This window comes from Gossypium hirsutum, chromosome A06 (genome assembly GCF_007990345.1).
Source record: "Gossypium hirsutum isolate 1008001.06 chromosome A06, Gossypium_hirsutum_v2.1, whole genome shotgun sequence".
In the NCBI taxonomy this organism is placed as follows: Eukaryota; Viridiplantae; Streptophyta; class Magnoliopsida; order Malvales; family Malvaceae; genus Gossypium; species Gossypium hirsutum.
Window position 1 is genome coordinate 51,092,557 of NC_053429.1, and position 14,248 is coordinate 51,106,804.

Here is a 14,248-nt window from a genome sequence, read left to right on the forward strand (position 1 = left end):
TATGACTACATTTCTTAAGTTCCACATCTTAATGCCCATTATACATAATCAAATTTAACATCATATATATATTTACTCATGTGGCCGAATATACATACTCCCATATAATATCAAGTACTCACTTTAAGTATATTGCCGAATATACTTAATCATACACACACCTAACCAAAATAATTTCTAAAATCTTTATATCATTTATAATACATCTAATTATCCTTTTTCACATTATCAACTCAAATCACATACATTATTTACTATAACATCTTTACATTCGGCATTGGTGTCAACCATAGTAGCCGATTCTTCCTACTTTGTACCCATGCATCTATTAATCCTTAGTTGGTTCAAACACTTCACACACTAGGATTCATCAAATTTTTAACAAGAAATAAAATCTCTAATCCTCAAACTACCATGGTCGAACCTTCATGGAGTTGCTAAGACTCCTCATTTCTACTTCTCACACACTCTCACATCCAAACCCTTTTATTAAACACCCAAAGTCAACCATCTCCTTACCTCATCACCAAAGACATCAAAATACCAACCAAGAACGTAACATTCATGGCCGAATGTCATCTCCATCATTTAACAAAGTTTGAATCATGGCTAGGTAGATTTTGAACTTACAACTTAAAATATACATGAATCTCAAAGAATAACATTAAACATACCTCAATCTAGTTACATGCATGGCCAAACTTCCTCCTAATCCTCTTCCTTAGGATTTTCGGTCAAAAGAGGTTGAAAAAGGATGAACAAAACCTTTCTTTTTCCTTCCTTTAGCTCACGGCAATGGGGTGTATGCATGAGACCATTTTTATTTTTTTTTCTTTTTTTCATCACCCTTCCTTTCATTATTTAATTATCATGCTTATTATTTTATTTTCCTTACCATACATCACTAACACAACATGTTGGTGACATGTTTCCACCCATAGCATGGCCGGCCACTACATATTAGGGAAGGGGAATTTGACATGCAAGTCCCCTTTTTCTTCCACATGCACTAATAGGTCCTCATGCATTGACCTATCACATTTTAAAATTTTCTCATATAAGTCCTATTGACTAAATTCACATGCAATCGACTAAATCGAAGCTTGAAATTTTCACACATTCATGATTACATATTCTAGACAATAAACATCACATTCGAACCTTTCGGTGACTCGGTTTAGCGGTCCCGAAACCACTTCCCGACTAGGGTCAATTTTGGGCTGTCACAAAGATGCTTAGTAAGTTCATAGGTGATAAACAAAACTTAACTCACCTTTTATCTATAAACAAAAAATAACCTTAACTTGACATAATTTGGCTAGAAATGGCAAAGAAAAACATCAATAAGGCGAGCTTTAACATGTAACCAAACCACATAAAAATTCAATCACTTATACCAATTCATGTCATTTTGTACAGCCAATTTTCAATCTCATTCAATCAAGGGATAATGTAATCACATACATGTCGATGACATTATTCCAATACATTGTTCAAGCTCAATTTAATATTTCTCTAACTGAACATTAAGATCATTATATCTCATTTCAATTTCTCATTTTATATGAACTATATCGCCCAATGAACCTTAATAAATGAACTCGGATATACAAGTATCTACGTCACACCCGTTGTTTTTCTAATCTAAGTATTTTCGTATCAGGTTACCCATTCAGGAAAATCCTTTATAACATCATATTCGATTGCTTTTCCAAGCTGAATATAAACATGCCAGGTTACTCGTCTGGGCTAAACCTTTAAAATGGCATTAGGTTACTCGTCCGAGCTAAACCTGTGTCATATGTATTTGAGTATTCACAACAAATGCTGGACCTCAGTAATCATCTATAATCAATCCCATACTAGTGCGCACAAAACCCTATTGGCATGCCAATCATATCCTAACATTTACCTAGTTCAAATAGATATTTATTATGCAATTTAACATTACTTTTCAATTTAATCCAAATATCACCTTTTGAACCAATTCACAACCAAAGATATATAATTACAATTCAAGTGCACAACAACCTATATAAATAAATACCATATAAACTTACCTGGTTAAAACAACAAATAAGTTGAATCTTTAGGAACTAACCTACATTTTGTGTTTCCACGATTATCTTCGGTTTGATCCAATTCTTGATCTATACAATTATTCCACTCAATTCATCAATATTAAACATTTATACATTATATCATGATATGAATGAACCTATGAAATTTTATTTTTAATTCCCCTAAAGTTTTACATTTTATTCAATTTAGTCCCTAAAATCAAAATAGCCATAACTTTAAATTTTGAGCTTTAGTTTGAAAAGTGACCTCAATTACATTCATTATAAACCCTCTAGTATCTATTATTACCGAAATTTTACATCAATTTCATATTTTATTTACTTTGGTCCTTATGTACAAAACTAACAATTAAACATTATAGTTTAGTCTTTTTTATAATCTAAGCTTAATATCTATCAATTTAACACCAATTTCTTTGAGAAATAAATAATGACAACTTTAAAAAACTTTAACAGATTTACAAATTGGTACATGTGCTAGCTAAATCAAGCTCCTATGACCTAAAAAATATAAAAATTACAAGAAAAGGACTTGAAAACACTTACAAATTAATGGACGAAAGTTTTAAGAATTACTTAGGTTCTCTTCTCTTATTTGGACAACAAGAATGAATGATGAAGAATATGACTTTTTTCTTTCTTTGATTTAACTTATATAGTTAGATTAATTCTTAATTAAGATTTTATTAACTTAAGTTTAACTAATTAACAAAAGTTAATCTTTAAACTTAATTAGTGGGATAATCACCACCGTCCACTAACCCTTACTCCAAAATAGTTAACTTGTCATTTTGGACCTTTGGCTAATTGTAATTTAAGTCCCTAAGTCTTTGGCCAATTAAAAACTTATAGAGATTACACTTTTACAATTTAGTTCTTGTACCTAAATTAAATAAATAATAAACAAAATTAATGGACCAAACTCTAATATACTATTATACCAACTCCGTAAATATTCATATTTAATATTTATGGAAATGGGGTTCCGAAACCACCTTTTTCCAGCACCATCAAAAAGCAAGTTGTTACAACATAATTATCTCAATTCTCACCCTCTTTTAAGAATTGGAAAGAGTAATTAAGATACTCAAATTATACCAAATACAGTGAAACTCACCAATTATAATAGTTACCCAAACATACGACCCTATGTAATTGCAATTAATTACACTCAAATTCAATTATTATATGGCTTTCCAAATACTTCCTTAACGAGGTAGTTTTTCACAACTTGAAATCCACAATTTAAGACACAAATTAAATTATAATACACATTGAAATATAATATATGTGATTATTTATTAAATTTACGGATTTATTGAATGCCTATTTACTAGTATTTTTAAAATTCTTAAGGAATTTAGGAATACGACAAATTCATGTTTTTAATATTTTTCAAATGTGTATGTGTATATATATATAATGTATTTGTTTAAGTTGGTGCCATAAATTAATTAGATGTCAACTCAGTTGGGAAATGATACAAAAACTTCCTTTTTTCACGAAGTATTGAATATTATTTTGAGCATGTTTTGTCTTTTTTATATTTTATATAGAAAAACTTAAATTAAATTAATAGATAATGATATTTAAACACGAACTATCATAATTTATAAAGACTCAAATTTACCGATTCAACTAATAAGTTGTGGTTTATTTTTAATATAATTTTTTATAAATATATTTTTCTACAATTTTTTTCACCAAATTGTTGTATACCATACTCTTGTTAGATTAAAACCCAACTAATTTATTATTTTTATATAACAAGTAAAATTCAAATAAAATTTTCGTTTTAAAACCCATTTAAATATAATATTTTTTTTGTATACATTATTTTTTAGTTTTTTTGAAAGGTTGGATATAGAGGTGTGCATGGGTCGGGCTGGGCCCATAAAAAAATTTTGGCCCGTTTTCAAGGCCCAGGCCCAGCCCGGCCCGAAATATGGGCCTAGAAATTTGTCCAAGCCCTGTCCGGGAAAAAAATGGTAGGCCCGAGCCCGGACCGGTCCGACCATATTAAAAAAAATTGTTTTTTTATTAAATAAAAAACTTTAAAATATAATAAATCAAATACATTTAAAACATAAAAACAAATATTAAAACAAAAAACAAATAAAAAATAAGACTAAAATAATTCTTAAAATAAAACATAAATTAAAAATAAAATAAAAAGTAATTATATTAAAATTGAAAAATTGAAACAAATTAAAATTAAATTAAGAACTAAATTATATTAATAACAAAAGTTTTACAATATTAAAATAACATTAAAAACAACAAAAAGAGTAAAGTAAAATACTAAAGTTACTTAAAATTAAAAATAAAATTTTTTTAAAAATAATTTAATATTAAAATCGGGCTGGGCCGGGCCGGGCTCGGGTCAAAAAAATCTTACCCGAGGCCCGGCCTATTTTCTAAGCGGGCCTCGAAACGGGCCTCGTTTTTTATCCAAGCCCATTTTTCGGGCCTATATTTTTACCTTAACCCTCTTATTTTTTGAGCGAGCCTTCGGGCCGAGCCGGGCCGCCCGGCCATGCACACCTCTAGTTGGATACATTTTTTATCTTTCATATAAGACTACAAATTAATAGGTGTGGAGGAGGAGAATATAAAAGGAACCCAATCAAAACGGCAAAGTAGAGAATCGAAACAAATGAAGATGGAACCCTAAGTTTTAAAAGCAAAATTATATTGATGATGATAATGGCATAAGCGTATCATGGCTGGGGAAAACAAATCAAGCGCGCGACCTTGGGGTACATTAGAGGAACTCCTCCTTGTATGTGCCGTCAACCGCCACGGCACTAAAAGCTGGGATTCTATCGCCTCGGAACTTCAGAATCGGAGACTCACTTCTTCCTTTCTTCCTTCCTTCACTCCACAACTCTGTAAAGACAAGTTTTTTGATCTTAAACGACGCTTCATGTCCACAAATGGCGCCTCTTCTTCCTCTAGTTTGGTTGACCAGCTTCGAAGGATTCGCGTAGAAGAGCTCCGTCGAGAGGTTCAAGAACGTGACGTTTCAATCGTGTAATAAATGAAATCAAATGACGATTTCCTTTCCGACTGATTGCGTCGTTTACTCGCCTTGTGGTGAGATCTGAGAGGTTGCTTTTTTTTTTTTGGTGATTACAGGTCCTTGGAATTGAAGGTCAAGAGATTGGAGGAGGAAAGAGAGCGGAGTTCTAAAGAGGAGACAGATCTGGATGACCGACAGAATATTTTATCACCGGATACCGTCGCCGGCACACCCGCCGGCGGTGATGGCTCCGGTGATCTCGATGACCGATCATTCAACGAGTCCAACTCCACCAGTCAAAAACCCGAGCTGACCACGTTGGCCACTATTATTGTTAAAGACGAGCAAAACGATGCCCGAGAAGTGGTAGGAGAAAGGAAGGCACAAGTTATAACAGAGCCGATCGAACCGAGAGGTGAAAATGAGATTGATCCGGTTCGAACCGGGGAAGGGCCGGTTAATGAACGATTAAATGGTGAAGAACATGATAATAAGAAGCAGGTGAGTGACGTACAAAGTTCGGCTAGTTTATCCAAGAAGAAAAGATGTAATGGTAGTAGTAAGGGCGGAAGCACCAGCAGAGAGGAACGTGAGGGAGATGAGGTTTCTCCCGCCATGAAGCGAGCCCCGGCGGTGAAGCCCGAGTCCATGGTTAGGCTTTTAGGGATCATCCGCTCTCATCGGCTCGGCTCGGCTTTGGATCGCCGCCAACGGAGCCAGGTAATTTTTTAAAAAATATAAATATTACTAATTAATAACGAGTAAGGAATATGTTCTATCTTGAAAAAACATATATGATTGAAAAATAAAACAAATAAAATTAAACTAAGAACATTTGACAAGGCGGTCAAGGGAAAACAACGTACATCTACTCTTTTAAGGTGCCGGAATAAGGCTAGGGATCTTAGGCCTTGGAGCCAATTAGCCTGCCACGTCACTTGTTTGAGAACTTAATGATAGAATGACAACATATTGGGGTTTCCATAATTTTAGACCAGTCTTTGGATTGACGTGGCGCTTTGTGGACGGTTATAGAACATCAACTAAGCATTATCGTCTACTGACATTTTGGAGGAAGCCTCCTTGAATCTGATTAAAAACTGAGACCATTTTTAATTCGCCTACGATAAGTTAAAAAAAATTTCACCACTTTCTTAATAAATTTTGGACTAGAATTTTCTTTTTTTTTCTTTATCTAAACTTAAATCTCAATCTTAAATACTTCCTTGTATCAATAATTTTGTCTATTATGGTCTTTTACTAGAAGAATTCAACTTTAACCATCATTTTAATAAAATAATCATAAAATGAGATAGGTGCAGAAACATAACTAATTTTGATTTTTCTTTTTGGGCTAAAATTCTTTTTAGACTATTTTGGGATAATTTTAGGTTCTGATTTCTTCTTTTTAATTTTGTTTTGTTTTAATTTATTATTATTAACAATTAAACTATATCTATGTGACCATAATCAAATACTAATTTAATAAAAAAAATTTATTGAAAAATCTTAAAAAGTTATATAATTTAATAATATATTAATCTATTTTTATATTAAAAACTATAGCAGTATGGCTAATCATTTTTTTTAAATTTTTTTTTCATGTTTTCTTCAACTACTCATAATTATCGTGCAGTTAACCTATTACTATTAAAATTATTGAATTATTTGATATTATCTATTATCGGAATTTGATCGAATGGAATGGAAGTAAGATTAATTAATTTATTGGTTCGGGTAAAGGGTTGAATTGTATGAACTAAAATCATTTAGAATCGACAGAAAATTAATAACTGAATCAGTTTTATAATTTTTTAATATATTTTTTTATTTTTTAACTATTTATGTAATTATTATTGGATCGACAATTACTGAAAACTAGTAATTTGATTATCGATCCAGTTATTAAAACCATAAAGTTATCTGTAATTTAAAAAGTTAAGTAGAATAAAAATATTAATTTTTATGTTAAAAAATACTTACATATATCTCTAAAAATTATGCTCTTTTCCTAAACAAATTATCCTGATGATCATATATAAGCGTATTTGAAGTTTTTTGCCCTTTCTCCAAATTTTTATCCTTTCTAAAAACCTTTTTGAGATCATTTTTTTTTCTTCAATAAATTTTTAGCATATATTTAATAAAATGGTTGTTTAAGTTTTAATAAAATCATCTCTACCCTGGATTTATTTTGAGCAATTTTATTTTATAATTTTAAATTTCTGCATCTTATTGTTGTTTCAGAAAGTGGAGTTTTAATTTTAATTTAAATTTTCTTTTCTTTTTTCCCCCAAAAGTTTAAAGTTGGGTGATGTCGGCCAGCTTATTATGGTGTTGGCTGGCTCCACTTGAGGACTTATATAATTTTATTTTGAAGGTATTGATCAGTTCAATAAAAACGCTTCTTTACTTATTAATCAGTATTACCATAATTGTCACTATTGATTTATTTCATCTTTTGAAATCTATTTTTAAATACTTCGCTTAGCGCAAGATGTAATAGCAACTTGTTGAAAGTTCAGATCCAAGGGCTTTTCCTTGTTCCGAAAGCATACTAAAATTAAACTTTTAAGTTTAATAAGTAAAAATAAAATTAATTAAACGTTTTTGATGATTTTCAATCTTAAATTGTTGGTGCTATACTTTCCACCATCTAGATTTTTCAATAAAAAATAAATTGAAAAAAAAAACCCCATAAAATAGAGTTAATACCAGTAGGAGAACAGATACAGAGACAGAGGTCTTCGCCTCAATCCCTATGTAATTCTGAAATTTTAACACAACTTCTATGACTATTCTTAAATAAAAAAATGGTTTTAACATAAAAGTATAATTGTTATTAATTAATAATTATAATAATATTACAAGTGTAATTTGCAGGAATCTGCAAGATACAAAAACCTGATAAGGCAACACATGGATCTCCAAAGAATTCAAACCAGGCTTGATAAAGGTGTCTACTCTGAATGCAGCACAAAGTTCTTGAGGGATCTCCTCCTTTTATTCAACAATCTCATCGTATTTCACCACAAAAGTTCTCCCGAACGTATTGCTGCTCAACAACTCCGGGCATTGGTGTTGAAGGAAATGACCCATATGCTTCCAAAACAATCCGAAACCGATGATGTTGCGAAACCCAACAAATCTTCTACTATAGTCGCATGTGGCAAACGCAGATCTTCCAAGGCAGTAACAAAGAATGCTTCTACTAGTACTAGGAGAGGAGATGAAAAAGAAAGAGGCGTTGAAGAGAAGAAGTTTGATGGTAGTTGTCCTATTGCGACTGATGACATGGGCATAAGAAAGAAAAGAAGTAAAGAAAGAGTGGTTTCAGGCCGTCGAAACTTATTAAGAACGAGCAGCACCAGTGAGGAGACAAAGCATGAGTATGGTGGTAATGAGCTTAGCTCTCATGACGCTGTGGAGAAGAAGGTGGATATTAAGAAAGAAAATAATAATCACAACAACAATAATAAGGCAAGAAAGAAACAAGGAGCAGCAAGTTTCTTGAAAAGAATGAAGCAAAATTCACCACGTGAAGTGATGGAGAAAGACGAGGATGATGATGAAGATGATGATTCGGAGGATCATAGTAAAGATGAAAAAGAGAAGGGGAGGGTGGAGAGGGTTACCCGGAGTTCAGGAGGAAGAGGGGCGAGGGCGAAGAGAGGGGTTGGGAGGCCACCGAAGGTGGTGGCGGAGTCGACGGGAAAGAGAGGGAGGGACAACGTTGAGAATGAGGTGGGATTGGGAGGTACGGGAAGGGCTAGGAAACGAGGTAGAAGGTGATTGGTAATAGATGATAGTGCTGTATAATGTATATATATAGTATAGTAATTGATGTTTTTCTTCTGCTTTTGCTATTGGTATTTTACTTTCTAACTGTTTTTAAATTTTTTTTTTAAAACAATCGGATTCAACGAGAATCGAATAAACGGTTAAATTAAAAATCGATTCTGAAATAAGTTAAAAATATGTTTGATTCATAAACCAATGAAAGCCATAATTAAATTGTGAACCGAAAAGAATCGATTGAATGAATTCTTGTATTTAGAGTTAATTATCCTACGTCAAAACCGAAAAATAAAAAAAGAATAAATTGAAGCCAGCCCATTGGCTTATTCCAGCCAAAGAAAATCAAGTGGTCCAAGTGAATACAAAAAACAAAAAGAAAAAAAAACAAATAAACATCTAAGTTCATGAAATTACTATTAAACTTATGTTTTGGTTATCTAATTTAAAATGTTATTAAACAATTATTAAATTATTTAAAATTGCTACTTAAGTCATTGGGTTGTTTTTATTTTTATTTTTAAGTTCAGCTAGCGAGTTTCAAGTGACGATTCGACAATCGATATAATGGATCAATACCTATCAATGAGTAGTCCATCAACGAGTAGAAGAATATAACTTAGATCCAAGTTGGTCTGACAGTCAACATCGGAATTCAAAGAAAAAAGTTGTTTGGATTTTAGTCATAGATTCCTGACATTCAAAGTTGTTTCATGAAAAAAAAAACTGAATTGTAAAAGAGAAGGAGAAGAAAACCTTTCAATTGATGCAGACGGCGCAAACAGAAAAGGCCATACAACAACAATTTTAACAGCCTAGTGACTCAAATGAAAACTTTTAAATAATTTAGTGAACATTTTGTAACTTTTAAAATTGAGTGATCAAAACGTAAACTTACTAATAATTTAGTGACATTAGATTTAGTTTACCTTAAAAAAATAACAGAAGCCCAAATTGCCTTAATGTTGAGTAAGGTACCCTCGTCTTTTAAACCAAAAAAAAATTTGGTTGTTGCTTCTTTGCTTCATTGCTTTTTCTTTACTTGTGTTGATCTCTTTCTTTCTTTCTTTTTGAACAGTAATAATTTTTTTAGGCTTATTAGTAAAAAAAAAAAAAACTCACGGTAAGCAATAAAAAAATCAATTAAGCCCCTCCAAAAATTTTAGCACCCAATTGAGTCCTTAAAGATAAAAAAAAGTAATCAATTAAGCCCCTCTGTTTGTCACCAGCCGTACATCAAAGCTCATGACCAAAGCATGCATAACTGCCCAATGAGGTTAATGGATTACATTGGGTTCATTTAACCCACCAAAACTAGCTTGATTCATGGGACATAGAGGGAAGACCATCTACTTGAAGCTTGGTGGCTTAGTGAAACACTCAAGTATTTAGAGCTACTAGGGTAAATATTGTAATATTATTGTATAATGTTTAAATTCCTTAAGACTCTCATCCTATATATAGTCATTATATCAACCGTTGATGTAATTCAAATTGCAACATAGGATCTAAAGGAGCTCAACTATAAATAGATACCTTTCCCCCTCATTTGTAATCACCTAAAGTTGCACTCACTCAATCTTAGTGTTAATTGAGAGCATTTACTTAAACATTTAGTGTGCATACATTCTTATGCATTTTTCTTTACATTCTTTGCTTATTTCACTTGCTTGCTTCTGTGAAGCTTCGATGCCTTAGAGAATTTCTTTGAAATTCTCACTTTTCAAAAGAGTTAAGATTGGCTTAAGCATATTTGAAGCAAAGTTATTGCCTAAGGTCGCTTGATTTTCTAGGCTAAGGTCCAACCCCGTGATAGGTGGTATGCAAGCCAAGGTTTGTTAAGGTGTTGAGTTTGTGATGGCGAAAGAAGTAGATGATCAAAATGTCCCACTAGAGACTCATGAGAGGGCAAGGAAAGCGAGCAGATAAAAGGATATGCTATCAACATTGAAAGATAGGGATGCAAAACTTAAAGATTCCATGGGTGATGTGAAGGAAGGCCTCGAAATAGTTAAGGGTCACACCATAAAGCTAGACTCAGAGAGAGATAAGCTCAAAGGACAGGTGCTGGATTCTTTCACTGCCAATGTAGAGGAGATCTAAGGGGTGCTCAACTCCACTATGGACAAGCTGACTTAGAGGGATGATGTTTTCAAAGCCCTGGTGATGGCTTTGAAAAAGGAAATTGAATAGTTTAATGGGGAGCTCACTATTTGTAAAGCTACTGTGGGAAAAAAAGGTGTTGGTTATGACAACCAAGCCCAAGATTGATGACCTTAAGCCAAAAGAGTTCAAAGGGACCATACCTATGAGGGATGTTGGCAACTTTTTATGGGAGATAGAGTAATAGTTCCTTGTTGTGGGCACCAATGATGATGCTACTAAGGTAGATATTGCTTCTATGTATTTTATTGGTGTTACTCATTTGTGGTGGCATAGTAGGTCTATAGATGAGAAACGAGGTGGAATCACTATTAGTGCTTGGGTAGAGTTCCAAAAAGAAATCAAGGAGCAGTTTTACCCTGAGTATGCTGAAGATAAAGCTCAAGCTAAGTTGCATTGACTTACGCAACAAGGCATACTTTGGGAATATGTACAAAACTTTAATGAGTTGATGCCCTAAATCCCTAATATGGTGAGAAAAAGGCTTTAGTGATGGATTGAAGCCTTGGGCCAAGAAATAGTTGCAGTGACAAGGGGTCAAAGTTGTAAAAAAATATGGTTTAATAAAATGATTTTTTGTCATAGCGAAAAACTAAAATTTTGAAAAGTCAGTCGATTTATGATATTTATAGCAATAATTTTTTCCAAAAAGTAGTTGTGCTTTGTGCGAGACAGATCCTAGACGTCTTGACTTTCAATCAAACAACCTTCTTCACTATTCTCATACCATGGATCGCTATGAGTGTGAGCTCGAACAATTGAGAATCAAATACAAAACTAGAAATAATTTTCATACTTTCAGTAGGAAAGTAAATCTCTCTCTTAATAGAAATCAATAAAATTGTTATTCATAGGTATACTTAGAAATAAATTCTCACTATTTACTGGCAGAATAATAATATCTCAAAGTTGTGTATATCTTATTGTTTTTAGCCCTACTAGATCCATCTATTTATAAGGAGAGATAAGAGAATCCTAGTTGAACTAGTAGAGCATAAATGATACTTATTTGATAGAAAAACTAGTCCCCAAGATCTCTAACAGGAGAGAGGGGCGGTAAACCTTAGTTAAATATACTAAGGTTGTTGCCCCTTATACATATTATGAAGGATTTTGGGCCTCTCTTATACTGGGTCTAATTATATGCGCTTATAGGACTTTTAATCTAACATTTTATAATTTAATTCAAACCAGTACCTACTTTTCAATTGCCCAAAATAAATATTATTTATTAAATTAATTTAAATAAATTAATTTTCCAATTAAATATTTTTCTCAACCCAATTCTAATTCCGTTAAAATCATGACAACTTTATAGTAAGAGAATATATATTTAATTTCCATATTCAACGAATCTAAAATGACCAATTAATTTAATTTAATTTTTGAACTTCAATTATTTGATTAAATAATAATTCAAAAAACTCAAATTAATTCTAAAGATATTTCCATACTCAGTGAGAAAACACATTCATTTTCGAATCTGACCCATTTATTTAATTTTATCATTTCCATCCATTTTTGTTCGTTTGAATCTACATGGAATTCGTTTCTAGTTTCAATAAGCTAGCGATGGGACTGATTGGACATATATAATTAAGGCTCAAATGATTTAAAATTAAGTTCTAACTTTTCACCTATTAATTATAAATTCATTTAGTCACGAAGTCATTCCACTATAGTATTGTGACTGAGCTCTCCTTAATTACATACCATTACGGAATCTACTCGATCGGTGCTCGTCTAATGACCTTTTCATAAGTCTGTTACCCTCACATGATATCCTTAATTTCTTTGGGATAAATTTCTTCTACCAATATGATCTTATTTTGTCTCATGGTAACTGTAACAGCCTGATTTTGGGCCTAGTCGGAATAGTGGTTTTGGGACTACAAATCAGGAGTCGAAGAAATAATTTTATTATTATTTTGGTGTTATAACATGATTATATGAATGCATAAAAATTTTGGTGAATTAATTTTTAGCGATTGTGAGCTCAATTACGGAAAATGACTAAATCGCATAAATGGCAAATGTTTTTTTTTTACTAGCTAGATGTGTTAAATAGCTAGAGAACCATAATTTGGGATCTTTAAAGTGCAATTAGACCCTTTTAAAAGAGGTGGCCGGCCATAAGGGACAAAGAGAGTCATGTTGACTAGGTTAGGTGGACATTTGGTGACTTATTTGATTAAAATAAAAATAAAGAAAAGAGAGGCTATAGTGTCACCTTCTCCACCGATTTTTTCAGCAACTAAGGGGGTTTAGAGAGCTAAAAATATCAGCCATTTTTATCTCTTGCAAGTAAGTCATTTAGAAGGTTATTCTTGATGATTTTTTTGTATTTTTGGACCCCTTGTAGCATGAGATTTCTAATAAGGAGACTATTTTGCAAAATGGATGAAGGTCTAGGATTTTCCATGAAATAATTTATATTTTTAGCTTAAATTTTATGGAAGAAAATGAATATTGGTTGTTAAGTAAACAACTTTTGTGAAAGGGATTTCATGAAAACACCTAAATGGGCAATTTTGTAAAGTTTGTAAAATAGGTGGTAATTGTGTGAAATGTTTGAAATTGTGAGTTTCTATAGGTATGAAAAGAGTTCAAATAGGCTTGGTTAATGAGGAAACTCGATGAAAATTGATTTAGGAGCCTAAGGGAAAAATCATAATTTTTGGTAAAGTCTAAGGGCAAAACGGTCATTTTGTCGAATTGTGAATTGTAGAATGTTTTTATTAATGTGATTATTAAATGAGTGAAAATTTATTATTATAGATCAAGAAATACACAATCCGGACTTAGACTGGGGAAAAGTCAAGCAAGCGGATTAAATACAATTAGTCGCCTACATTTTGTGTACCGAGGTTGTAATACCCCTAACCCGTATACGTCGCTGAAATGGGGTTACAAGGCATTACCGAAAAATATACAACTTTCATACATTCACACAATCACTCAGATCATATTCAAAGTTATACATTTGTAACTTCAGTTTAACAATTCTTAAATCATTAATACACAAAAGCACAAAACAATTTTATTAAATTCGTATATAACCATTTTGTTATCTTATAGCATGAATTACTATTCATAGGGTCAATTTCCAATGCAATAACTGAATATTAAAACATGCTAAATACATATGCTTTATTCAATGTCTATTTTCGTTTTACTCTATTACTTT

At 32.1% G+C, this 14,248-nt stretch overlaps 1 protein-coding gene across 1 annotated transcript; it reads left to right on the forward strand.

The window, feature by feature from the left end:
• The first annotated feature begins 4,558 nt into the window (after window positions 1–4,558).
• Window positions 4,559–8,975, forward strand: LOC107961705 (uncharacterized). The gene is made up of 3 exons (XM_016897779.2): window positions 4,559–5,114; window positions 5,220–5,823; window positions 7,987–8,975. The coding sequence occupies exons 1-3, from the start codon at window positions 4,804–4,806 to the stop codon at window positions 8,893–8,895; spliced, it is 1,824 nt and encodes a 607-aa protein (XP_016753268.1). The 5' UTR covers window positions 4,559–4,803; the 3' UTR covers window positions 8,896–8,975.
• Window positions 8,976–14,248: the final 5,273 nt, after the last annotated feature.